Consider the following 27,965-nt stretch of genomic DNA (forward strand, 5'->3'; position numbering starts at 1 on the left):
TGTTGTTGTTTGGGTGTTCTGGTGTTTTTTGTGTGTAGTCATGTTGTTGTTGCGGTGTTCTGAGTGTTTTTTTGTGTATTGTCATGTTGTTGTTAGGGTGTACATTGTGTTTTTGTGTATTGTCGTTGTTGTTGGGGTGTTCTGAGAATTTTTTGTGTATTGACATGTTGTTGTTGGGGTGTTCTGAGTGTTTTTTGTGTATTGTCATGTTGTTGTTAGGGTGTACATTGTGTTTTTGTGTAGTCATGTTGTTGTTTGGGTGTTCTGGTATTTTTAGTGCATTTTTTTATTGTTTTTAAGGAGTTCTGGGTGTTTTTTGTGTATTGTTGTGTTGTTGTTAGGGTGTACATTGTGTTTTTGAGTATTGTCATGTTGTTGTTAGTCTGTACTATGTGTTATTGTGTATTGTCATGTTGTTGATTGGGTGTCCTGTGTATGTTTAGTGCATTGTTATGTTGTTTTTAAGGTGTTGTGGGTGTTTTTATTGCACTTATGTTTTTAGGGTGTTCTGGTTGTTTTTTGTGTATCGTAATGTTGTTGTTAGGGTGTACATTGTCATGTTGTTGTTTGGGTGTCCTGGTATTTTTCGTCCATTGTTATATTGTTGTTAAGGTGTTCTCACTGTTTTTATTGCACTGTTAAAAAGGGTGTTCTGTGTGTGTTTTTTTTGTGTGTATTGCCATGTTGTTGTTTGGGTGTACTTTGTGTTTTTGTGTATAGTCATGTTGTTGTTTGGGTGTTCTGGTGTTTTTTGTGTATAGTCATGCTGCTGTTAGGGTGTTCTGAGTCATTTTAGTGCATTATTATATTGGTGTCACTGTGTTCCGTGTGTTTTAGTGCATTGCTATGCTGCTGTTAGGATGTTCTGGGTGTTTTCTGTGTATTGTCATGTTGTTCTTAAGAGTGTACTTTGTGTTTTTGTGTATTGTTATGTTGTTGTTTGAGTGTTCTTGGTAATTTTAGTGCATTATTTTATTGTTGTGAACACTGTATGTTTTGTGTGTGTTTTAGTGCATTGTTATGTTGTTATTAGCATGATCTTGGTGTTGTTAGTGCATTGTTGTGTTGTTGTTTGGTTGTCCTGGGCATTGTTATATTGTTTTAAGGTGTTCTGGGTGTTTTATTGCAGTGTTAAGTTCTTAGGGTGTTCTATTTTTTGTGTATTGTCATGTTGTTGTTTGTATGTTGTTATGTTGTTGAATTTGAGTTTCCTAGGTATTTTTTGTGCATAATTATGTTGTTGTTAAGGTGTTTTGGATTTCAATATTATGTTGGTAGGGTGTGTTCTGTATGTTTTATGTGTACTGTCATGTTGTTGTTAGAGCAACTTTGTGTTTTTGTGTATTGTTATATTGTTTGTGTGTCCTGGGTATTTTTAGCGCATTGTTTTTTTTGGCAGTGTTGTTAGGGTGTTTTTTATGTATTGTCATGTTGTTGTTTGGGTGTCCTGGATGTTTTTATTGCAGCGTTATGTAGTTAAGGTGTTCAGGGTGTTTTTTGTGTATTGTCATGTTGTTGTTGTTAGGGTGTACATTGTGTTTTTGTGTATTGTCATATTGTTGTTTGGGTGTCCATGGTATTTTTAGTGCATTGTTATATTGTTGTTAAGGTGTTCTGGGTGTTTTTATTGCATTGTTATGTTTTAGGGTGTTCTGGGTATTTTTTCAGCATTATGTTGTTAGGGTGTTTTTGTGTATTGTCATGTTGTTGTTAGGGTGTACTTTTTGCTTTTGTGCATTGTCATGTTGTTGTTAGGGTGTACTTTATGTTTTTGTGTATTGTTGTTAGGGTGTACTTAGTTTTTTGTGTATTGTTGTGTTATTGTTAGGGTGTACTTTGTGTTTTTGTGTATTGTAATGTTGTTGTTAGGGTGTACTTTATGTTTTTGTGTACTGTTGTTAGGGTGTACTTTGTGTTTTTGTGTATTGTAATGTTGTTGTTAGTGTGTACTTTGTGCTTTTGTATAATGTTGTGTTGTTGTTAGGGTGTACTTAGTGTTTTTGAGTATTGTTGTGTTGTTGTTAAGGTATACTTTGTGCTTTTGTGTATTGTTGTGTCGTTGTTAGGGTGTACTTAGTGTTTTTGAGTATTGTTGTGTTGTTGTTAAGGTATACTTTGTGCTTTTGTGTATTGTTGTGTTGTTGTTAGGGTGTACTTTGTGTTTTTGTGTACTGTTGTGTTGTTGTTAGGGTATACAGTACTTTGTGTTTTCGTGTACCGTGATGTATCAATAAGGTTTCCTGTGTATTTTTAGTGCACTGTTATATTGTTTTTAAGGTTTTCTGGGTGTTTGTATTGCAATATTGTCTTTGTTCGGGTGTTCTGTCGATTGTTGTGTTCTGTCATGTTATTGTTAGGTTGTACTTTGTGTTTTTGTGTATTGTCATATTGATCTTAGGGTGTCCTTTGTATTTTAGTGCATTTCTACATTGTTGTTAAGATGTTCTGGGTATTTTTTCAGCATTATGTTGTTAGGGTGTTTTTGTGTATTGTCATGTTGTTGTTAGGGTGTACTTTTTGCTTTTGTGCATTGTCATGTTGTTGTTAGGGTGTACTTTATGTTTTTGTGTATTGTTGTTAGGGTGTACTTTGTTTTTTTGTGTATTGTTGTGTTGTTGTTAGGGTGTACTTTGTGTTTTTGTGTATTGTAATGTTGTTGTTAGGGTGTACTTTATGTTTTTGTGTACTGTTGTTAGGGTGTACTTTGTGTTTTTGTGTATTGTAATGTTGTTGTTAGGGTGTACTTTGTGTTTTTGTGTATTGTTGTGTTGTTGTTAGGGTGTACTTTGTGCTTTTGTATAATGTTATGTTGTTGTTAGGGTGTACTTAGTGTTTTTGAGTATTGTTGTGTTGTTGTTAAGGTATACTTTGTGTTTTTGTGTATTGTTGTGTCGTTGTTAGGGTGTACTTAGTGTTTTTGAGTATTGTTGTGTTGTTGTTAAGGTATACTTTGTGCTTTTGTGTATTGTTGTGTTGTTGTTAAGGTATACTTTGTGCTTTTGTGTATTGTTGTGTTGTTGTTAGGGTGTACTTAGTGTTTTTGAGTATTGTTGTGTTGTTGTTAAGGTATACTTTGTGTTTTTGTGTATTGTTGTGTCGTTGTTAGGGTGTACTTAGTGTTTTTGTGTATTGTTGTGTTGTTGTTAGGGTGTACTTTGTTTTTTTGTGTATTGTTGTGTTGTTGTTAGGGTGTACTTTGTGTTTTTGTGTATTGTAATGTTGTTGTTAGGGTGTACTTTATGTTTTTGTGTACTGTTGTTAGGGTGTACTTTGTGTTTTTGTGTATTGTAATGTTGTTGTTAGGGTGTACTTTGTGTTTTTGTGTATTGTTGTGTTGTTGTTAGGGTGTACTTTGTGCTTTTGTATAATGTTGTGTTGTTGTTAGGGTGTACTTAGTGTTTTTGAGTATTGTTGTGTTGTTGTTAAGGTATACTTTGTGTTTTTGTGTATTGTTGTGTCGTTGTTAGGGTGTACTTAGTGTTTTTGAGTATTGTTGTGTTGTTGTTAAGGTATACTTTGTGCTTTTGTGTATTGTTGTGTTGTTGTTAAGGTATACTTTGTGCTTTTGTGTATTGTTGTATTGTTGTTAGGGTGTACTTAGTGTTTTTGAGTATTGTTGTGTTGTTGTTGAGGTATACTTTGTGCTTTTGTGTATTGTTGTTAGGGTGTACTTTGTGTTTTTGTGTACTGTTGTGTTGTTGTTAGGGTATACAGTACTTTGTGTTTTCGTGTACCGTGATGTATCAATAAGGTTTCCTGTGTATTTTTAGTGCACTGTTACATTGTTTTTAAGGTTTTCTGGGTGTTTTTATTGCAATATTGTCTTTGTTCGGGTGTTCTGTCGATTGTTGTGTTTTGTCATGTTATTGTTAGGTTGTACTTTGTGTTTTTGTGTATTGTCATATTGATCTTAGGGTGTCCTTTGTATTTTAGTGCATTTCCACATTGTTGTTAAGATGTTCTGGGTGTTTTTGTGTATCGTCATGTCGTTAGGGTGTACTTTTACTTTTCTCCATTATGATACTGTAAGTGTTCTGAGGGTTTTAATGCATTGTTATGTTGTTACGGCAGTCTGAATGTTATGCTATCGCAAGGTGCATTCAGTGTTTTTGTACATTGCTATGCTGTTACTGTGATGTTCTGGGTGTTTCACTTTTTGTTTTTGTTTTTTTTTTGCTTAATGCTGTGTTATATCGGCCATTTGTGGTGTTGCTAAGGGGTTGTTAGGCTGTTCTGTGTGTTTTTAGTGCACTGTTACGTTGTTGTTAGAGCATTGTAATGTTTGTAATTTATGGTAATGTTTTTGCAAGGGAATTTCTGGGATGTTTTAGGACATTTGCTAAGGGATTTCTATGGCACTGGGATCTTATTCAATGGTGTTTTGGGTGGTTTAGTGATCTAAAATGCAAGATCATTATTACTGCTAGTACTTTCAAACTACAATTATTTTATTTTGCTGTAAAATCTGCACACTGTGATCACTTATCATCATAATGCCACAGCATCCAGCCCGGATAGTTCTGCCATGGCCATCGCTTATTACAGGCCACTTGCTTGTGCCAGCGGCCCCACTATCCACAGGAAGCAGCATTAACTCTTCTGTAGTACTTTGGCAAAGAGGAATGAGAAATCAAAGCACTCGAAATAGGATTAAAGCCTCTGCTGACCTACTCTAATGAACTTTATCCACTTGCAAAAGCTCTGTTCTCAGGGTATGGTCTGCTGATATAAGTTTTTCATTGCTCATACTGCTGTAAGTGAACAATGCAGAGAGAATTAATCTATTACAGAATGTCCGTTCAGCTCCATAAGAATAATTAACACATTCTCTTGTTTGGATATGGGATACTAATAAGTGGTATTTGCTAAATTGCTACAATATCAATCACATATAAATGCCTTAGCAACATTTTTGTGACAAACAAACCACATGACTTGCACATGATTTTAAAGTTTGCCCCACCATAAATATGCAATGCTATATTCAGTATGTGTGTGTTAACCGATAAATGACTAACATTTAAAATGGCAGTTTTAAGCTCACTAAATAATAATCATTAACAACTTGAATCGATACTCACCAATAATGCATCACATCTCTCCCTTCTAAAACTGATGGGATGCAATTACAGCAAGCAGACATTGCCAACATGTGCCACAGAAGGATGGAATCTGATGATAATAGGATAGAAAACTAGGTTTGTTATCAGATCATTGTCATTTGAATGTATTTATTTGGTGATTATAGGGTGAAATACAGTTCAAAGTGGCTGAAATTTGTATTTTATACTCGCTAAATAACTTTGTGCAAACACACATTAACATTATGTTACGAACAAAGTGCTCAGGGCTATTTGCAAAAGCTATGGATTTGGATTATCAACATTACAGGTCGATCGATTTGCTTCATAAGACCTTAATCTATTGAAAGGAGGCACAGGTAAATAGATTGAATCTACAGTATGTAGAGTTGCGTTCTGCCATGTTTTTGGACATGCTCAGAAACGCACAATGTAAACCAACGTAAATCTCCACAAAATAAGTAGACTGTTTTATAGTCATAATCTCTGAAGAACATCTTACAAATACTCAGAATAAAACTGACTCATGTCTAGATAGCCTTAGAAATGCTTGATGGTGTCTGAAAAGCTAAAAATATCCTTTATATTCTGTCTCTAGCACAGATGAAGAGGAGCAGATCAAAGAAATGAACAGGTTGTCAACAAGCTGTAGCAGGAAAACATTGTCATACATATTTTCGTCTTTATTGTTGTGTGAGATCTCCAAGTTTATTGCAAATTAGTGTTTATGAATATGCTATAAAGCTATAGAAATCAACATATAGGAATCAGGCTCCCCAAATTCCCAGAATGCATAGCGCTGTAACAACAGATTCCTATTGTCTATTAATTTATTGATATAGTTTGCTTGTATGTTTTTTTTTTCAATCTCAAAATGCCATTTTAGTTCACAATTTTAGCTAAAAACCTTGTTTAATGTTCTGCTGAGGAAAGAAAAGTCACATCTTGGATAGTTTGAGTAACAGCATTTTTTGATGAACTGTCCCTTTAAGGGTTCTGTTACTATTGTTATTCATGTAATTATTTACATCAATTTAGCTGATAGTTTTGGAAGCTTGGCAAGTGTTAGCTAATGTTACACATCAGTTTGGCAGCGTGTAAATCCAAGCTAAGAAGTTTGCTTAAACTGGTCCTAAATGTTTTTCTAAGCAAAACATGCGCTTAAACTGACAAATAAACATAATTTGTTACTGTTTTTGCATTCATAAGTATTATTAACATCTAACAAACGATCTAATAACCGTCAATGTACCTGACTGACTTTCTGTTCCAGCTTCTGACCGTGTCTGTGTGCGTGCCGATGATTTGCTTTCTCTCAATAAATCTGGGACTGCGTGCACGGTTCTGTCCCTCTTTTCTTACTGACAGTACCGTCAGCCAATGAGATTGATGGTATCTGATGATAAAGGGATAGAAAACTAGATTTGTTGTCAGATCATTGTCATTTGAATTTATTTATTTGGTGATTATAGGGTGAAATACAGTTCAAAGTGGCTGAAATTATTTTTTTTTTGTACTGGCAAAATAACCTTGTGCAGACACACGTTAACATTATGTCACTACAAAGTGCTCAGACCATTTGCAAAAGCTATGGATTTGGGTTACCAGCATTACAGGTCGTTTTGCTTCATAAGACCTCAATGTATAGACAGGAGGCACATGTAAACAGATTGGGAGTCTACGTTATGGAGAGTTGCTTTTTTGTAGTGTGAGATCTTCAAGTTATTTCAAACTAGTGTACACAGTTGAAGTCAGAATTATTAGCCCCCCTTTGAATTTTTTTCTTTATAAATATTTCCCAAATGATGTTTAACAGAGCAAGGAAATTTTCACAGTATGTCTAATAATGTTTTTTTTTTCTCGAGAAAGTCTTATTTGTTTTACTTCAGCTAGAATAAAAACAGTTTTTATTAAAAAAAATAAATAACATTTTAGGGACATAATTATTAGCCCTTTTAAGCCATATATATTTTTAGATAGTCTACAGAACAAACCATCATTATACAATAACTTGCCTAATTACCCAAACCTGCCTAGTTAACATATTTAACCTAGTTAAGCCTTTAAATGTCACTTTAAGCTGTATAAATTGTCTTGAAAAAGTCTAGTAATATATTATTTACTGTCATCATGGCAAAGGTAAAGTAAATCAGTTATTAGAAATGAGTTATTAAAACTTTTATGTGTAGAAATATGTTGAAAAAATCTGCTCTCCGTTAAACAGAAATTGGAGAAAAAGTTAAACAGGGGGGCTAATAATTCAGGGGGGCTAATAATACTGACTTCAACTGTGTATGCATGTGCTATCAAGCTGTAGAAATCAACATATAGGAATCAGGCTCCTGTGTTCCAAATTCCCACAATGCATAGCACTGTAACAGCAGATTCCCATTCTCTATTAATTTATTAATATAGTTTGCTCGTATGTTTTTTTTTTACTCTCAAAATGCCATTTTAGTTAAATTTTTTTTGCTAAAAACATTGTTCAATGTTCTGTTGAAGGAAAAAAAGTCGCATCTTTGATAGCCTGAGTAACAGCATTTCACTTTTTTTTTGGTTAACTGTCCCTTTAAGGTTGCTGTGACTATAGTTGTTTATGTAGTTATTTACAAGAATTTAAATGTTGTTGTTTTTTAATGGTGTTGTGAGCTTGGCAGGTATCAACTTACGTTACACATCAGTTTGGCAACGTATAAATCCAAGCAAAGACAAGAACATTTGCTTAAACTGGTCTTAAGATGTTTTTCTAAGCAAAACATGCACTTAAACTGACTGATTAAACATAGTTTGTTGCTGTTTTTGCATTCATACATATTATTAATGCCTAACAAAACGATCTAATAACCGTCAATGTACCTGACTGACTCTCTGTTCCAGCTTCTGACCGTGTCTGTGTGTGTCGATTTGCTTTCTCTCAATAAATCTGGGACCGCGTGCACGGTTCTGTCCCTCTTTACTGACTGACAGCACCATCAGCCAATGAAGCTGCAGCGGTATATTTATTTAGATCTCATCGACCAATCCGAACACAGAAGGGGCGGAGCGTGTGTGTCTGGAGGCGGGGTTTCTGCCTGAAGTTGTGTTCCCAGTCTACTGTAATTAAACTTTCTGAAACTTCGCGTCAGTCCGCTGTTGCTGCTCCGCCAGCGCACGTTGTCCGTCTTCTCCACACTGCAGACTGGTTTCTAAGATATATCACTAATAATAATAACAACAATAATAACAATGTACGGTAATGACACTCTGCTGCTTTTCCTGACTTATCTTCTCTTTTGCATTGGATTGAAGGCAACATCAGGTAAGACATCAGCACCTGCGATACTCCTGACAGAAATTCACCATGGTAACCAGTTTTAGGCTATCCTGCTAATGTTAAGACGTGTAGTACATAAAGTGAAAATGAATTAAACAATAGAAATAAAATGAAAACGTGCAGACATCTCCTGAATATGTCTGTAGTGTCTATAGCAGCGGAAACGTTGGTTACCATGGTAATTTATTTGTCCGGATCATTTACTGCATATTCTACTAGCACTGACTTGTTGATGCCGTTTTAACTGCACATTTTCCTGCTGCTTACAAACGAAGTTTCAGCCATGCTGTTTCAATTAAGATGAAAATGTTTATTTAAGAGCCATATATAGGGATTGCCACCCAGGGTTCGTTTCAAGGAGGTTGGCTGTGTGTCAAAACCTAGTGAGCTGCCTACCTAGACAGCTGTTTTGGGCTGCAGAGGCGGAAAGAAGTGCTGTGACGTCACGCGCTCTCTCTTCTTGGCAGACTGAATGCTACGGCTATGGTTACATCACAAAGTGCTGAGGGTGCATGTGAACTCACTCATGCAACGGCATGATGCTGTCTAAGGCCCCGTTTACACTAGTGCGTATTAGTTTTAAAACGGCGTTTTAGAATGAAAACGATCCGCGTCCACACTCGCGTTTTACCCAGCGTTTCTGAACTGCTCTCCGTCCACACCAAAACGCTGAAAACGCACATCACGTGACCACACACACACACTTTGGCAATCGCTGGAGCCCATCTACCCAGATGAGAGCTGTGCTAGTCGGACTTCTCATCAAGCATCTCCCGCTGGATCTAATCTCACTATATTTATTAAACGTGATATTTCATTCATCTTGTTGTCTTTATCTAACGACATATTCCCTGACTTTGGTCACTGGAATCTATTACTTGTTCTCAGGTAACGTGTTTTGGCTGAGCGCAAAGATAAGTTAATGATTAATGTAAGCACGTCCATTCTGTATATTGACTGATCGCTTGCCTTTATTTCCTATAATGTATAAACTTATTGTATGTTATACTTTTTAAATGGCCATTATCAATTATTAAAACTGATATTCAGCAAAAGAGAGGGTGTGTTTCGTATTTTCACTGAAATTGAAAGGAGGCAGTTGTTATCGGCTCCGTTTTGTTATAAATATGCACACAGTGAAGATGACGCTCATGCAGCACGACGCCTCAACATTTCTGCTGTCTGTTTAGTTGTTAATATTAAAATAAAAATAGGCAGTTCCTTATATCAAGTTTACATTTTATTGTTGAGAAAGTGAAACAACGTAGCCAAGGTGATGTGAATGAAGTTATAAAGTACACTGTTCCCTGTGAAGATTGACGCGTGTCCTCGATATGTTTTCCATATCAAACTGAGAAGAAGAGATGCAGCCTTGATCAAACTTGCGAAGTCTGAACTTACACGGAGAAGATTCAGGACTGAACTGTGTGTTAGGCTACTTAATATTGAGGAAAAGCCCCAATCAGAGAGGCGAATGTCTGCAGCCCCGCCTCCGTTTTTAGATGTCTCCGTCTTTCCCCATCCACACTGAGACGGAGCTGCAGCGTTTTAGAATGAAAACGGCCTCTCCAGCGTTTTCGAAACGCTCCGTTTTCGGCGCTCGAGAACTCCGGCGTAGTGTGGACGGATGGCGTAACCGTAGCAAAACTTATGCGTTTTCAAACTAAAACGCATTAGTGTAAACGGGGCCTAAATAGTCATCTTGCTATGGGACAGAAATCACAGAGTCTTTGAAAAGTGAGCTGCCTAACTAGATAGTATTTAGGGAATTTCTGACATTTTCTTTTTAGATTTTTGATTAGCTGTTAGCTCACATAACTTGTCTTGCATGGTGCCCAAGCATAATGTCTAGAGCAGGGGCGAATTTAAGATTTTAATTTTAGGGAAGCTCAGCTTCTTATAAGGTAAATAAAATATATATTTATAAATTATATTACAGTAATAATCATAATAATAATAATAATGTTAATAATAATAATAATATATATATATATATATATATATATATATATATATATATATATATATATATATATATATATATATATGTATGTATGTATATATATATATGTATGTATGTATGTGTATATATATATATATATATATATATATATATATATATATATACATATATATATATATATATATATATATATATATATATGAGCAATATCACACGAGTAGCAGTGCGATATGGCTGTATATGCTTTAGTGCCACCACCAGTGCCGATATACAGCCATATCGCACTGCTACGAGTGTGATATTGCGTTTATACAACAGTTTGACGGCATAATTGTGCATATAAAAACAAAATCAAACATGGAGAGTCTCAAAAACCCTTGTGTATGAGGAACTACTTTCTTCCTGATTCAAATCATAAGCTGACAGTTAAACAGTTGAGCGTGCATCTTTTAAACTTTAGATCTATAGTGTCTGCTTTTTGCTGGCTGTATGTGGGCGGAGTAATACAAAAAGGGTAAAGAGGCTGTAGGAGTTCTGATATTGCAGAATATCGCACGGCTGTCAGCCAATCAGATTTGAGAACCAGACAGAACTGTTATATATATATATATATATATATATATATATATATATATATATATATATATATATATATATATATATATATATCAGACATGGGCCAGTATAAGTTTCTGCTGGTATGATAACCTTGGAAAAAAATACCACGGTTTTGCACTACTAAGTTATTATGATTACTGTTCTAAAATAAGTTCTTTTGAAATGTCTTGGTCAGGGGTGCCCAAACCTTTTCTTATAAAGGGCCAAAACCCAAACTTGATTTAGGGTGGTGGGCTGGAGGTAAATATACCAAACGGTAAAGTTGTTATGGTAATTTTCTAATATATTAATATAATTAATGATATAATTTTATTACAATTTATTATATGATTGAATTAATATTATAATTTGTTATTAAAACACTTAAATTGTATTAAGAATTATTCATTTTGTAATGAACTTCTCACAATAAAAACATAAACAATCTCTTTTATACAAAGAGAATTTATAAGATTTTATAACACACCTTGCTTTCATTCGTTTGCTGATGTCACGTGCACTGTAATGTCTGTTATATTCATAGTTCATTTTGAAATAAATTTGCGAAATGTTTTCTCTGGAGGCAATAGCTGTGATTATGGGGTGAGCACTGAGGAAACAGTAGATGTGAAACCCGATTGCTTCTTCATGACATTGGGGTACAAGTGATACACATACATTTATAGCAAAGAACTGCAAATATGCAGATATTATAACAAGAAACACACCTTGTTCTCTCCCTTTTGCACAGATGTTGTTTGCTGATCAAATGAAACAAAAGACGGGGAGAAGCCGAATTCTGCCGCCGTTTTCTTATCAACTTTAAAGGGAACTGAGGCGATAATTTAGTGTACAGTTCATGAGCTAATCGCTAAAATTTTAGGGGGGCTGAGTAGAAATATAGGGGAGCTAAATAAGTCACAGAGCCTAATTAAGAGAAAACAAGTTGCATTTTAGGCATTTTTTACGACATTTGCTGTTTGTTCAAACTACTTATTTAATTTGAGCTGAGACCACAATTATTGAGTTCTTTTGGGACAATTTAATTGATTTATGTTCAATTGACTTAAATTTGTAACAACTATTAAATAAACTTAATTCCTTCATGTTGTCCCAAAACAAACTGATCACGCTGAACCCAGCATTTTTTTACAGTATAGGAACTTGTGCAGCTGTCAGTGCCCAAAATCCTGTCTACATAGACAGCTGACTAGGGAACATAAGCCACATTCTTTATGAAGTGTGCTACCTAATTAAATAGACAGCATTTAAGGGCATTTTATCGTGCAGATATTATTAGGTATTTACAAACACTCTTTGTTCTGTTAGTGCGTGTGCGCACTTAATTAAAGGTGCTCAGAAATACTGTGTAAATATTCAGCTTATTAGGGCACAGAAGTCAAATTCATTCAGTAACGAGCAGCTATCTAGACCACATTTAGTGGCGATTATGCCCATTTTTGGCATTTTAGACATTCTTTTGGCTGCAAGTGTGTGTGAACTTGTGCAACCAATGGCCAAAATTGCTGTCTGGACATTTTTAATACTACACAGAAGTCATTCACTGTGTGGTGAAGAGCATGAGTAGATATTTTTGAGTTGCATGCAACATTTTGGACTGCCACATTTAGGCATTTTAGGTGTAATTAGGCATAGGATGACAACCGCTTTCAAGGTATACCGCGGTTTGAAAAAAAGATTTAAAATTCCAACATTTTCTGTTATACCGTTTCTACGGTATATGTACAATTTTTTTTATGATTCTTTTTAGGACAATAGTGTCTCCAGCAGAAAGGATCTCCAAAGATGCAGTTTTAAACTGTGAAGAAATCTGTGTTTTTGGAACTAATGAAGACAGCAGAAGTCAATGATTGATTTGAATTATTTAGCCTGACATGTTTACTGCTCCAAAATATTTAAAATGTTTCTCAAAAAAATATATATAGCGAAAATGTTGTGTTCAAAAGGAAAAAAATCTTCAGTTTTTTTGCCCAGACATTTATAAAGAATATGTTTTAGAGCAGTAATCACAATACCGTGAAACCATGACAAGGTTATCATACTGTCAGAATCATATCCCGGCCCATGCCTAGGTGTAATGTTATGATAATCATATGCTCAAGAGCGAATATGAACATACCTAAACAGGCAGCTAGATCGAGTGAACTATTCTGAACTGTATTGAGCTTCTGCCTTCCTAGAAAGCATTTTAGTCACTCATCTTGGCAAAGACTGCATGTTATGTCATAGAGATGAGAGTGCATGTGAGAGTGAGCCATTGTTTTATTATGCCCAACATACTGCCTAGGCAGGGAGCCAAATAGCATGTTCTCTATACTCTAGTGAGCTGCCTTCCTTTAGCCACTCATCTTGGCACAGATGGCATGTTACGTCACGGAGTGCATGTGAGTTCATGCAACTCTGTGAGGCACAAATATGATGTCTAGAAAGTCAGCTTACTAGCATACAGAAGTCATATCTGTACTGAGCCCCTAAACTAGATGATTAAGGGTGTCACGATCCTCCAAATCCTCGATTCGAAACATTTTCGGTTCTAAAGTCACGATTCGATTCGATTTTCGATTATGACTAATTAATAAATTAATGACCAATTAATTATTTGTAGCCTACCGTTTAAACTACCTGACCTGCATGGTCTTTGTTTTACCCATAAACAAATCATACAGTAAATGAATAAAGGCAAGATACTCACATAATTACCACCTGTCAATCACTTTTTTCTGCGGGACTCGTGAATAGGCAGTGATCTGTGTCGTTATAATGGCGTCGGTAAAAAGACGCACAACCAACAGGAACCAGCCAACAGTATCTGAGGTGTTCGCTAAAATGACTAAGTACAAGTGAGTGAAAGATTGAAGCAGTCCTCTGACTGCCTGGACCTGCTGTCTCGAGCGGATGGCTGTGTGTGCGTCTGTGTGGTCACGTGATGTGCATTTTCAGAGGTGGAGAGGAAGGAGGGCTGCTCAGAAATGACAATTGACAGTGTAAACAGGGCCTGAGTGTGTACTTTTCGCGAGTGGATTTGCAACGGGGGCGGGCGGAGGATCGCGATGCCGGTGTTGTCTATCGGACGAACCGTTTGTAATACGTGCATAGCAGAGCTTACAAAACTGTGTTTTTTTTGTCGACAACACGAACGTTGTCAACATAACTCACTGGAAATCCAAAATGCTTACACACCGGCGACTTCATTGAAAGAGGAGAGGGTTTAAGTTCTGTCGACAGGTCTCCTGCTTCTGCAGTTTAACAAGCACTTCAACAAGCCTGTTTTTTCCCGCTTGGCAAGCCAAGCTGACGTGACATGGGGGCGTGGCAGCATCGACGATTATATTTTCTGATTCGATAATCGAAATTGAGCATAAATTTCGATCGATTTCGATACAAAATTGAAATCGTGACACCCCTATAGATGATAGTTGCATTCCAAATGACACACTATGCACTTATGCATGTAGTCATGAGTTTAGTCTTGTCCCACTTTTTTTAAAATAACTGGATATTCAAATAGTTTCCCAACTTTAAACGGTACATAAAATAAATGTTTATTTCACGTTTAAATGTTTTAAATGTTTATTTGTTTAGAATTTATTAATCCCAAAGGGAAATTCACATCACAGCAGAGCTCTCCATTAGGCGATGTTGACCAATTTTGGCATCGTACGATGTCTAATGTGAATAATAATAATAATAATAATACCTTTTATTTATAGGCGCCTTTTAGAGCACTCAAGGACACCTTACATTATGTCACAGGCACATTATAAAACAAGACAGAAGAGTAATAAAACATAGTATTAATCCTTAAAATCATTAAAAGCAATCCTGAACAGAAAGGTTTTTACCTGGGATTTAAAATTGGAGATAGAATCCACCCGACGAATATCTAACGGCAGGGAATTCCATAATTGTGGTGCTGTGCAGCTAGAATTCAATTCAATTCAATTCAGCTTTATTTGTATAGCGCTTTTACAATGTAGATTGTGTCAAAGCAGCTTCACATAAATGGTCATAGTAACTGGAACAGTGTAGTTCAGTTTTTAGTGTTTAAGTTCAGTTCAGTTCAGTTTAGCTCAGTTCAGTGTGATTTAAACATTACTGAGAGTTCAAACACTGAAGAGCAAATTCATCGATGCGTTGCTCTACCAATCCTGAACCATGCGAGCCAGTGGCGACAGCGGAGAGGGAAAAAAAACTTCACCTGATGGGAGTGAAGAAAAAAAAACCTTGAGAGAACCAGACTCAGTTGGGCACGACCATTTTAATTTCTCCGCTGGCCAAAAGTCTTGTGCAGAGCTTCAGTCGCCGTGGTTAGGCTGGAAGATGGCCTCAGCGAAGACTCATCTGTCCCTGGAGCGTCGCTGGAATCAGACACATGTTCTCCACTCCCCATGACCATCAGCGCAGCAGCAGCTCAGGATATGGCCTGGTCCCAGATATGGAATCCTTGGGATCATCTCGTCACTGGTCTTGGATCCAATCAGTGACTCCGCATAATCTGAGGACCTCGGGATGAGTATCCCCAGGTGGAAATAGAGAATAAAGAGAATAATTAGCATAGCTGCTGTTCATAGTGTATATAAGCAAGATGCAGAAGCCTGTGTGGAACCCGCTAGGTGATGCATTGACTGTATGCTTTACTAAACAGATAGGTCTTTAATCTAGTTTTGAACTGGGAGAGTGTGTCTGAGCCTCAGACGTTATCAGGAAGGCTATTCCAGAGTGTAGGAGCCATGAAAGAGAAGGCTCGACCTCCTTTACTTGATTTTGCTATTCTAGGTACTACCAGAAGCCCTGAATTTTGAGATCTTAAAGAGCGAGTTGGATTGTAGCGAGACAGAAGGTTGGTTAGATAAACTGGAGCTAGATTATTTAGAGCCCTGCCACCAAATGACTTCATCTTAAAATTTGGAATTGACAATAGTTCAGCCGCAGAGGATCGCAGTGAGCGCCGAGGAGTGTACCAGTGAGGAAGATCAGAGAGGTAATCAGGTGCCAGGTTGTGAAGAGCTTTGTAAGTTAATAAAATATTTTAAATTGTATACGGTAAAAAACAGGAAGCCAATGCCAGTGAAAGAGAAGTGGAGTTATGTGTTCAGAAGCACGCGAGCGGGTGACTAGCCTAGCTGCTGAGTTCTGGATTAACTGTAATCTGTGAAGTTGGTTAAGAGGGATAACAGATAGGAGAAAATTGCAATAATAAATCCTTGATGTAACCAGAGCATGTACAAGCACTTCAGCACTTTGTTGGGATAGTGAAGGGCACAGTCTTGCAATGTTACGCAAGTGAAAAAATGCAGATCGTGAAATATTACTGATATGTGAATTAAACGAAAGCATGTCATCTAGTATAACCCCAAGACTTTTAACATGAGCTGCAAATTTTACTGGAGAATTATTGATAGATATAGTAAAGGATTGAGCTTTAGAAAGAACAGATTTAGAGGCAACCAGAAGGCTCGATGGACATCACGATGGACGATGGCATCTTCATCATTTGAAAAGCGTGGAGCCGGGGGGTGCGCAGGGTGTCTGAAGAGCAAGGAGGGGTCTTTGGGTGAGAAGGGTGAGCGACTTATTTGAGGACCGGGAGGGAGACGTGCAATTTCCGGGAGATCATCTCTCGTTTGCAGGCATTATGAGTCCCGCAAACGCATAGAGACTCCTGGAACATCATTGATTATCTGTCCGTTGTGCACTGCTCTCTGGAGCTCAGAGGAGCGCATGACAGTGTGTGGCTGGCTGGCTGTGTGTGTGGTCAGGCAAGTGATCATAAAAGTTGGTGTCTGATGATAGGTGAAAATGTTTTTCAAAATGTAAATTTGTCTCGAGCTTTGTAAAAGTGTTTCACACTTTGTAAAGTTGATTTGCACTTCCCGGCCACCATACATTCAGCTACACTGAAGAAGAAGAAAAAAAAAAAAAAAAACGATTAATTGGATTTACAATTTTTTTTTAAAGTAAGTGGTTGTAAACAATATATATGGGCTGAATAAATAAAAACAAATTACATTTAGGAATGTTCAGCATTATTTGTTTGTTTAAATTCAGCTTAAATAAATTGTTTGCAACAATTTGCAATGACGGGGCGACGCAGTGGCGCAGTGGTAGCACGTTCGCTGGGTCGCAGGTTCGAACCTCGGCTCAGTTGGCGTTTCTGTGTGGATGTGTGTGGATTCTGTGTGCGTTGCATGTTCTCCCTGCGTTCGCGTGGGCTTCCTCCGGGTGCTCCGGTTTCCCCCACAGTCCAAAGACATGCGGTACAGGTGAATTGGGTAGGCTAAATTGTCCGTAGTATATGTGAATGTTTCCCAGAGATGGTTTGCGGTTGGAAGGGCATCCGCTGCATAAAAAACTTGCTGGATAAGTTGGCGGTTCATTCCGCTGTGGCGACCCCAGATTAATAAAGGGACTAAGCCGACAAGAAAATGAATGAATTTGCATCGAACCATTTTTTTCAGTGTTTATTATTATGCCCAACATATTGTACTCTAGTGATCTGCCTTCCTAGACAGCAGCTTTAAGCAGTCATCTTGGCAAAGATTGCGTGTTACATCATAGAGTGCTGAGAGTGCATGTGAGCTCATGCAACTGTATGATGCACAAAAATGATGTCTAGGCAGCGAGCCTGCTGTGTTTTTAGTGTGCACTTTTTATAGTTCTGTGTGCAGTTCATTAGTCACTTTCTTTTTATGCTCTTTTTTTGGTGACTTCTGTAGCTTGTCTCCATTGCCGTAACTTTATTCCCTCTATAACCGCAGACAGACTTGTAAACTGAACTCTAACTTATAAAACTAGCGCTGTATGTAAAATCCCTAATCCCTCATTCTGCAGTCCCTACATTAGTTCGCTAATATAGTCCACTTAAAGTATTGAATGAAAACTAGTGAGTGATTTGAAGCACAGGGTGCACTTGAAAAGAGGTTCACTTTTGTATGTGATTTTCTGATTGTTAAGCAGGTCGCACACCAGAAGCGGCGCGCCGCGCAGCGCCATGCATTTTAGAATTCTAAACATAGGTTTCTATCAGGATACACACACCGGCGCCGCAAGTTGGCGGCTGTCGGCGGCGCCCGGCGACGGCTCAGGACGCAGTTCATTTTTCAGCCGCGCCACAGAGCGCCATCTGATTAGTTTCATGTTAAATATCATTCGAATGTGCGCGTCTGGTGTACGATACTTTAAACTGTCATGTACGCGCCGTGTCGCGGCGCCGAGCGGCGCTTCTGGTGTGCGACCTGCTTTACAGATTACATTTTTAACTTATTATTCTTCCAACTTCAAGCTGTCAATTATTAATGAAACAAAATGTTTTGACTTTTTTTCAAACGTTAATTTAACAAATTAAATAATTTATTGCGTTGGCACAGCAAGAAGGTTGATGGTTCGAGTACCGGCTAGGCTAGGTGGTATTTCTGTGTGGAGTTTGCATGTTCTCCCCGTGTTGGCGTGGGTTTCCTCCGGGTGCTCCGGTTTCCCCCACAGTCAGGGCTGGAGTGGGACTCCTTTTCAGCCCTGGAGTTCCAAGCCTTAGACCGGCCCACTTCAGTTCACGACTGACTATATTAAAATAACGTCATTTCCAATTCAGTACTTCAGTGAAGATTTTTTGAACAGTGAAGATTTTTTTGATTAGTTAACACAATGTAATGTTTAACAGTTTGATAATCTACTTTTCTGTAAGAATTAGCGCTCATAAATATCCAAACCTTAAAATGAAAAAAATATCAAATCAATACAAATATATATTAAGCTATATGTATAAAAAAAGATTAAAATTACATGTATTGATTTTTTTAATTACAATATTACGTTAAATCAGCTGCTTTATAACTTTAAATATTTGCCATAAATATGAGAACAATAAAGGGTAGCAAAATCTCCAACATTCATTCATCCATTCATTTTCTTTTTGGCTTAGTCCCTTTATTAATCCGGGGTCGCCACAGCGGAATCAACTGCCAACTTATCCAGCATGTTTTTACGCAGCAGATGCCCTTCCAGCTGCAACCCATCTCTGGGAAACATCCATATCCACACACATACACTACGGACAATTTAGCCTACCCAATTCACCTGCACCTCATGTATTTGGACTGTGGGGGAAACCGGAGCACCCAAAGGAAACCCACGTGAACGCAGGGAGAACATGCAAACTCCACACAGAAACGCCAACTGAGCCGAGGTTCGAACCAGCGACCTTCCTGCTGTAAGGCAACAGCACTACCTACTGCGCCACTGCTTCGCCCAAAATCTCCAACACTGTTCTTTAAAACATCACAATGTCATTTCCTGCAATATCTGAATATATATTCTGTGCAAAATTCTTTCCAGATATCCAGTCCTTAAACACATATAAAGAATAAAACAAGTATTGCGCTGTAAACTGCCAGACCTTTTTCACCACAGTATTATTTTCTAATGATGGCTTCATCTTTTTTTTTCCTTTTTAGCTTTCTAAACAAGTTAAGTCAGATTTATTAATGTATTGAATGATCTGATTTCATTGTCTCAGGGATTTTTTATAGAGCAGGTGTAAAATTCATTAATATTAATATTAATTATTCAAATTCTTATATTCACTCAATGACAATCCTACCTGCCCATTCTAGTGTGTTGGGCTCATGACTGATACTTGGTAACGTTACAGGGCCTGGCTCTTCAATGTTTGCAGCAAACTGTACAAGAGGCTGCTGCTGAAGGGCTACAGAACAAGAAAAAGTTCGGTACATAAACGATGGTTTGCAGACATCGTTGTTTTGCACTGCTCCTAACTAGCTTAACGCTAACTTACCGGCTGTGTCATTGTCTTCATGTGTTGTTGACGTACTCTCGCTGCCGCTGGTTTAAGGGGAAAAATGTACTCAGCTTTTTTTAATTCTGGGCTTTTCAGCGCCACCTTTGCGCATTTTATTATCATTTTTTTATCTCGCGATAATCTTTTAAAGGGCACCTATGGTGAAAAATCTACTTTTCAAGCTGTTTGGACATACATGTGTGTAAGTATAGTGTATATACTGTCATATTGGGGTGGAATAAACACAACCAGTCCTTTTTTTTAAAATGTAACAACATATAAACGGTGGACCAATTGGAGCGGTTTTCAGATCGACCGCAACTTTACGTAGGAGTGTGGCCCCCCCGCCCACCAATATTGATTGACAGCTGCGCTCATTAACATGTCTCCGTAGTAATGCATATACTCATATCGACAAGACAGGACGAGCGCAAAGCAACTGGGAATAAAAGGTCTGTTCAGTTTGCTAGGATCATAAATCATCATCAGACGTGATCAAGAGTGAGTTTTACAAGTTTAACATGTTTTAAAACGTGTGCACGTGTGTAATGAAGTACAGAGGTTTACTTCAGATTCACTTCATCAGGACAGCCGCGTCTCTCTCACTGTCTCTCTGTGTGTGTGTGTGTGTGTGTGTGTCGCGGGCTATGTGTCTGTGCTATGTTTGTGTGTGAGTGTGTCTGCGTGTCTGCGCTATGTATGTGCGTGTGTGTCTGCACTACGTGTCTGTGCTATGGGTGTGTGTGAGTGTGTCTGCCTCTCTACGCTATGTATGTGCGTGTGGGTCTGCCCTGCGTGTCTGTGCTATGTGTGTGTGTGTCTGCGTGTCTGCGCTATGTATGTGCGTGTGTGTCTGCACTACGTGTCTGTGCTATGTGTGTGTGGGAGTGTTTGCCTCTCAACACTATGTATGTGCATGTGGGTCTGCGCTGCGTGTCTGTGCTATGTGTGTGTGTGTGTGTGTCTGCGTGTCTGCGCTATGTATGTGCGTGTATGTCTGCACTATGTGTCTGTGCTATGTGTGTGTGTGAGTGTGTCTGCCTCTCTACGATATGTATGTGCGTGTGGGTCTGCGCTGCGTGTCTGTGCTATGTGTGTGTGTGAGTGTGTCTGCCTCTCAACGCTATGTATGTGCTTGTGGGTCTGCGCTGCGTGTCTGTGCTATGTGTGTGTGTGTCTGCGTGTCTGCGCTATGTATGTGCGTGTGTGTCTGCACTACGTGTCTGTGCTATGTGTGTGTGTGAGTGTGTCTGCCTCTCTACGCTATGTATGTGCGTGTGGGTCTGCGCTGCGTGTCTGTGCTATGTTTGTGTGTGTGTGTGTCTGTGCTGTGTGTGCTTGAATTCATTGTTGTAACTCCTCAAAAAATGCATCAAATACTGATTGCTAAAGCTCTTAATGTAGTATTTCTCACAAACGTTACGCGAGATCTGCTTCCTGAGGCAGGCGAGGGCGTGTTGAGGCATGTTGCTGACAGGCACGTGGGAACGGTGGGCGGGGATGACTCGCCTTAAAGGCCCAGTGCAAAAAAACAGCAACAACCTTTTCCCAGCTATAATACAGACACTTCAAACAGCTATAATAAATACTCTGATGGGTGTTTTGAGCTAAAACTTTGCAGACACATTCTGGGGACACAAAATACTTATAATAAATATGAAAAAAAGGGGTAACCTATGTGCCCTTTAACAAATGATTTTGCTGATAAGCAAGGTGGTGCTGTTGGGGAGTCGAATGATAATTACGTCATCATAAACCTGCAGGCTGCATTTTGCTCACGGAGCTGTGAGAAAATAAATGAAAAGAGCAGAGCAAAAATAATGAATTAAATCAGTGAGGCTGTGGTCAAATAAATAAATAAATAAATAAATAAATAGATGGAAAAAGTGCGACTGCTGAGAGTGCAGGCAGCTAGGGACATCCGCCTTCGCAGCCAAAAAAATGGACCAACCCACCAGGAATACTCCCGGTCCTCCTGATTAGCCAATCCAGGCCTGCCCATAGTCCATCGACATGCGCTAAATTGGCCGTAGTGTAATTGTGTGAGAGTGTATGGGTGTTTCCCAGTACTAGGATGTGGCTGGAAGGCCATCCGCTGCGTAAAACAAATGCTGGAATAGTTGGCAGTTCATTCCGCTGTCGCGACCCCTGATAAATAAGGGACTAAGCCAAAGGAAAATCAATGAATGAAGGTCTAGAGATGTTATGGAAGTTATTAAGATCTTTTTTTAAAAACACATAAAATATAGCAGCGATTCAAGTGAATGCAAATGTTTCTGCATATGATCATCACTGAAACTAAGTAATTGGCTGTGAAGGTCATGAATTGTTTTTTCCACTTTTAATAACATGTTTCATGTCTCCTAGTGAAATCTGCTATATACGAGACAAATGTGGTCGTGCCACAGGAGCTGCAGCCGGATGAGATGCACCTGCTTTCGGGAGTTAACAGGTGGAGCAGAGGTCGCAAACGCCGCTCGGACCCTCAGCAGGAGGACCATCTGTTTCTGCGGCTTCCGGCTTTTGGTAAGGAGCTGTACTTGGAGCTCCAGAGAGATGCCTCTTTCCTCACTGAGGGGTTTGTGACAGAGGAGAGGAGGGAGGAGGGCAGCGTTCAGCATGAACCTCTTCCAAAGGTCCGCCGGTGTTTCTATACTGGAGCCATTCTCAATCACACGGACTCCTTCGTCTCGCTGGACACTTGTGGAGGACTGGTGAGTGGTGGAGACTGCTGTAAAGATCTGAGTTAGTCATTTAAACATGTCTGGGATGTATTTATTTTTTCATTCATTTATTTTCCTTCGGCTTAGTCCCTTATTTATCAGGGATCACCACAACCAAATTAACTGCCAGCTATTGTGACATATGTTTTAAGCAGCAGATGCACTTCCAGTCGCAACCTAGTACTGGCAAACACTTTCACATTTACATACGTAGTTATACACTATGGCCAATTTAGTTAACCCAATTCAACTACAGCGCATGTCATTGGTCTGTAGGGGAAACCGGAGCACCGGAGCATTCGTTGTGTTCTCACTGATCCTAACTTTTTCATTTTTAGTAGTACATGTTATTCTAAATACAATGGTTCCCAGATAGATAGATAGATAGATAGATAGATAGATAGATAGATAGATAGATAGATAGATAGATAGATAGATAGATAGATAGATAGATAGATAGATAGATAGATGGATGGATGGATGGATGGATGGATGGATGGATGGATGGATGGATGGATGGACGGACGGAGGGACAGATAGATAGAAACATGGATGGATGGATGGATGGATGGATGGATGGATGGATGGACGGAGGGACAGATAGATAGAAACATGGAAGGATGGATGGATGGATGGATGGATGGATGGATGGATGGATAGATAGATAGATAGATAGATAGATAGATAGATAGATAGATAGATAGATAGATAGATAGATAGATAGATAGATAGATAGATAGATAGATAGATGGATGGATGGATGGATGGATGGATGGATGGATGGATGGATGGATGGATGGACGGACGGAGGGACAGATAGATAGAAACATGGATGGATGGATGGATGGATGGATGGATGGATGGATGGACGGAGGGACAGATAGATAGAAACATGGAAGGATGGATGGATGGATGGATGGATGGATGGATGGATGGATAGATAGATAGATAGATAGATAGATAGATAGATAGATAGATAGATAGATAGATAGATAGATAGATAGATAGATAGATAGATAGATAGATAGATAGATAGATAGATAGAGACAAATCAAATGATACCTCATTTTTGCAAATCGGATCTATGGTTCAAGACATACAGCCATATAACTCTAGGCCAATCAGATCGAATATTCTAATGAGGGTGAAACTCGCTTTTACCCTTATACCTATGCGCAACTTAACCCTAAATCCTTAATACTAAGCCCTAAACCCCAAACCTAACACTAAATAACCCTAAACCCTAAACCTTTTAACCAACCCTAACCCTAACCCTAAACCCTAACACTAAATTACCCTATATCCTTAACCCTAAACCCTAACACTAAATAACCCTATATCCTTAACTCTAAACCCTAACACTAAAAAGCCCTATATCCTTAACCCTAAACCCACAACCCTAAACCCTAACACTAAATTACCCTATATCCTTAACCCTAAACCCTAACACTAACTAATCCTATACCCTTAACCCTAAACCCTAACACTAAATAGCCCAATAACCCTTAACCCTAAATCCTAACACTAAATAACCCTATACCTTTAACCCTAAACCTTAACACTAAATAATAAGTCAACTGCACCTCCCCACCGCATCCCTCCCAGTTCTTCAGGTACGTTGCGCGCAACTCACACCCACCGCTCTTCAGATACGCCGCTCCCTCACTCACGCCCATGCCATGGTCACCGTCAGCTGGTCCTACACGCGTGCAGTGGTCAAGGTTCAGAATCCTTCAGTTTTTGCTGCTGTGTGGATTAATACTGAATGTGTAACCCTAAACCCTAACACTAAATAACCCTAAAACCCTAACCACATTTACAGCTTTCAACACAAGTCTTCATACATGAGGCCCTAGTTGATAGGGGTGGGGGGTGTGGGGTGGCAATCGAACCATGTTTTGAAGCACTCTAAATGTCAGAATTACTCCCCCCACCCCCCCAATTTCTGTTTAAGGGAAAGAAGATTTCTTCAACACATTTCTAAACATAATAGTTTTGATAACAAATTTCTGATAACTCATTTATTTTATCTTTACCATAATGACATTAAGATTATTTTACTAGATATTTATCAAAATACTAATATTCAGCTTAAAGTGACATTTAAAGGCCTAACTAGATTAGTTAGTGTATTTAGTTAAGTCATTGTATAATGATGGTTTGTTCTGTAGACCAGGGGTTCCCAAACTTTTCACCACACGACCCCTAAAATAACAATACCAGTGACTCGCGACCCCCAATATCCCCTGAGGTGGTTATAAATACAGAAAACTTGGTGTGCAATGGCGCACACATACACCAATAGACCAAAGTCTATTCTTCGTTAAATTTTTTAAATGTGTTTCAGTGCTGTAAATGGGCCAGAAAGTTTAACCTGGTGTAATAAAATCAATCTGCTGCATCTGACGCTATTGCTGTCTTTAATATAATGTATTTACCCCAGGGGTCACAATCCAATAGAACAAGTAAATAAGCTACTATAGTAACTATAAACGGCTGTTTTTTTCTCTTCAGTTGGTTATGGATAAAATATGGTAATTCTTATAGTCTAATAATAATAAGTTGATTTTTGGAAATCACCAGGTGACCCCCCTTCATTGTTCCACGACCCCTTAAGGGGTCCCGACCCCCACTTTGAGAACCACTGCTATAGACAATTGAAAACAAATATTTCTTAAGGGGGCTAATAATATTGACCTTAAAATGTGTTAAAAAATTACACCTAGCTGAAATAAAACAAATAAGACTTTCTCCAGATGAAAAAAATGATAGGAAACACTGTGAAAAAAATTCCTTGCTCTGTTAAACATAATTTGGGAAATATTTGAAAAAGAAAAAAAAAATCACGGGAGGAAAAAATTATTTTAACTTCAGCTGTACATGCTTATACAGGCTTTATTGTTTTTGTTTTTGATTTTAGAAGTAGTAATTTTAGTAGTAGTGGATCATGTGACATTGACATGTTTTCGTGAGCTTCACCCGACCACACTCTGAATATGTGCTGGTTATTTGACTTCTCGTGGTTGTGAGCATTCCAGGCCCACCCATGGGAGACGAGGCTGTGTTTGTGTGAGAAAGACTTTCCCTGACTTTGGTCCCATTACGATCATTCCATCCTTCAAACTTCCTTTGAAAATCGGTCTTAAATGGCATCAATCAAAGGACTGAAAGGGCGATGGCACTCCATTATCGCAAGCTGTCAATGTCTGATTGGTTAGAGTGCAGACACATGGTCTTCATCCTGTCCTTCCCGACCTTATTGATGAGCTTCTTTGATTGACTTCTTTGGCTAACGGAAAGCTAGCTGACCACCCTGACTCATCCCTCTTCAGGCTGAGTCTGTGGAAAATGAGCTCATCGTTATTGTAAAATGTTCTCTACCCACATATGGCGAGGAGGTCAGACATTTTTGACACCTAAAGTGCGACAGACAGCGAGCAGATGTGAGGCTGTGCGGATCAGCTGGGTGTTTTAACTAGCCCTGGCTGGTATCTGTCTGTGACACAGATGCTTCTCTCTTGCCACTTTGCTCACCAGGGGTGTAGGTAGGTGGGGATGTGTGATTTGGGATGGCTGTACGATGTCCAATTTTTTTGATATTTTTGTAAAGGGGACCTATTATGCAAAAATCCCCCTCATAAGGGGTTTAAACACAAATGTGCGGCAGAAGTGTGTGCATATAGCCAGCCTCTAATGGTAAAAATCATTCATTCATTCATTTTCTTGTCGGATTAGTCCCTTTATTAATCCTAGGTCGCCACAGCGGAATGAACCACCAAATATCCAGCATATTTTATACAAAGCGCATGCCCTTCCAGCCGCAACCCATCTCTGGGAAACATCCACACACATTCACACACACACTCATACACTATGGACAATTTAGCCAACCCAAGTACCTCACCTGTACCGCATGTCTTTGGACTGTGGGGGAAACCGGAGCACCCGGAGGAAACCCACACGAAGGCAGGGAGAACATGCAAACTCCACACAGAAACGCCAACTGAGCCGAGGTTCGAACCAGCGACCTTCTTGCTGTGAGGCGAAAGCATTACCTACTGCACCACTGCCTCACCCTACTGGTAAAAATCAATTCATTCAATTTTTTTATACTCACACTTGATAAACAAAGTCTGCAGAGACACTTTGATTGACATTTGATTGACACAACCTCAACTGAAACATGCAGACAGGGCAGGTCATAGTTCCTCCCCCCTTTTTAAAAAGCCAATAGTGTTTCATTTTAGTTATGTTTGGGAACATGTGTAGAATTAAATTCATCTATTCTAATTGGTCAGATAACTGACCCATTCTGTTTTGATTTGTCAGATAGTTCAGTCTTTTGTGATTGGTCAGATGGCCCATTCTGTTGTGATTGGTCAGATGATTTGGTCAGTTGTCATTAGTCAGATGTGATTAGTCAGATTAGCCAGCCCTTTTCAATCAATCAGATTGTCTAGTCTGTTGTTATTGGTCTGGTTAGAAGGTTCTGTCTGATGTGATTGGTCAGATGACCCAGCCTTTTGTGAGTTGGTCAGATGGCCCAATCTTTTGTGATTGATCAGATGGCCCAGTCTTTTATGATTGGTCTGGTCAGATGGATCATTCTGATGTGATTGGTCAGATGGCCCAGCCTTTTGGGGTTGGTCAGATGGCCCAGTCTTTTGTAACTGGTCACATGGCCCAGTCTTTTGTGATTGGTCTGGTCAGATGATTCAGTGTGATGTGATAGATCAGATGGCCCAGCATTTTGTGATTTGTTATATGATCCAAACTTTTTGGAGTGGCCATTACCCCTGTCATTTTGGATTGGTCAGATGGCCCATTCTTTTGTGATTGGTCAGATAATTTAGTCAGTTGTGATTATTCAGATGGCCCAGTCTGTTGTGATTGGTCAGAGGGTACAGTCTGATATTAGTGGTCATATGGCTCCGTCTTTTTCAATTAGCCATTGGCCCAGTCATTTGTGATTGGTCAGATGGCCCATTCTGTTGTGATTGGTCAGATGGTACAGTCTGTTATGAGTGGTCATATGGCCCAGTCTTTTTCGATTGATCAGATGGCCCAGTCTTTTATGATTGGTCTGGTCAGATGGTTCATTCTGATGTGATTGGTCAGATGGCCCAGCCTTTTGGGGTTGGTCAGATGGCCCAGTCTTTTGTAACTGGTCACATGGCCCAGTCTTTTGTGATTGGTCTGGTCAGATGATTCAGTCTGATGTGATAGATCAGATGGCCCAGCATTTTGTGATTTGTTATATGATCCAAACTTTTCGCAGTGGCCATTGGCCCTGTCATTTTGGATTGGTCAGATGGCCCATTCTTTTGTGATTGGTCAGATAATTTAGTCAGTTGTGATTATTCAGATGGCCCAGTCTGTTGTGATTGGTCAGAGGGTACAGTCTGATATTAGTGGTCATATGGCTCCGTCTTTTTCAATTAGCCATTGGCCCAGTCATTTGTGATTGGTCAGA

At 38.8% G+C, this 27,965-nt stretch overlaps 2 protein-coding genes and 1 long non-coding RNA gene across 6 annotated transcripts in view; 1 reads left to right on the forward strand and 2 right to left on the reverse strand.

Moving 5' to 3' along the window:
* asb7 (ankyrin repeat and SOCS box containing 7) overlaps positions 1–7,973 on the reverse strand; it is a 123,254-nt gene extending 115,281 nt beyond the window's left edge. For both annotated transcript variants that reach the window (NM_001441632.1, NM_001441633.1), the window contains 2 exon segments: positions 5,082–5,172; positions 7,938–7,973. The gene's annotated coding sequence lies outside the window, so the exon portion shown is untranslated.
* Positions 7,974–8,182: 209 nt separating this feature from the next.
* adamts17 (ADAM metallopeptidase with thrombospondin type 1 motif, 17) overlaps positions 8,183–27,965 on the forward strand; it is a 328,430-nt gene continuing 308,647 nt past the window's right edge. For all 3 annotated transcript variants that reach the window (XR_015495085.1, XM_087260202.1, XM_087260203.1), the window contains exons 1-2: positions 8,183–8,379; positions 22,137–22,483. Coding sequence is in view for 2 of the 3 variants with exons in the window: in XM_087260202.1 (XP_087116328.1) it covers positions 8,307–8,379; positions 22,137–22,483 (420 nt within the window). In the remaining variant the exon portion in view is untranslated. The remainder of the gene's footprint in view (positions 8,380–22,136; positions 22,484–27,965) is intronic.
* Positions 22,801–25,319, reverse strand: LOC147843026 (uncharacterized). Its single transcript, XR_015495376.1, has 3 exons — positions 25,138–25,319; positions 23,888–24,657; positions 22,801–23,840 (listed from the first exon to the last, which is right to left on the reverse strand). It is a non-coding gene; the product is annotated as an uncharacterized LOC147843026 (long non-coding RNA).

Source organism: Danio rerio, chromosome 7 (assembly GCF_052040795.2).
Source record: "Danio rerio strain M-AB ecotype USA chromosome 7, GRCz13ab, whole genome shotgun sequence".
In the NCBI taxonomy this organism is placed as follows: Eukaryota; Metazoa; Chordata; class Actinopteri; order Cypriniformes; family Danionidae; genus Danio; species Danio rerio.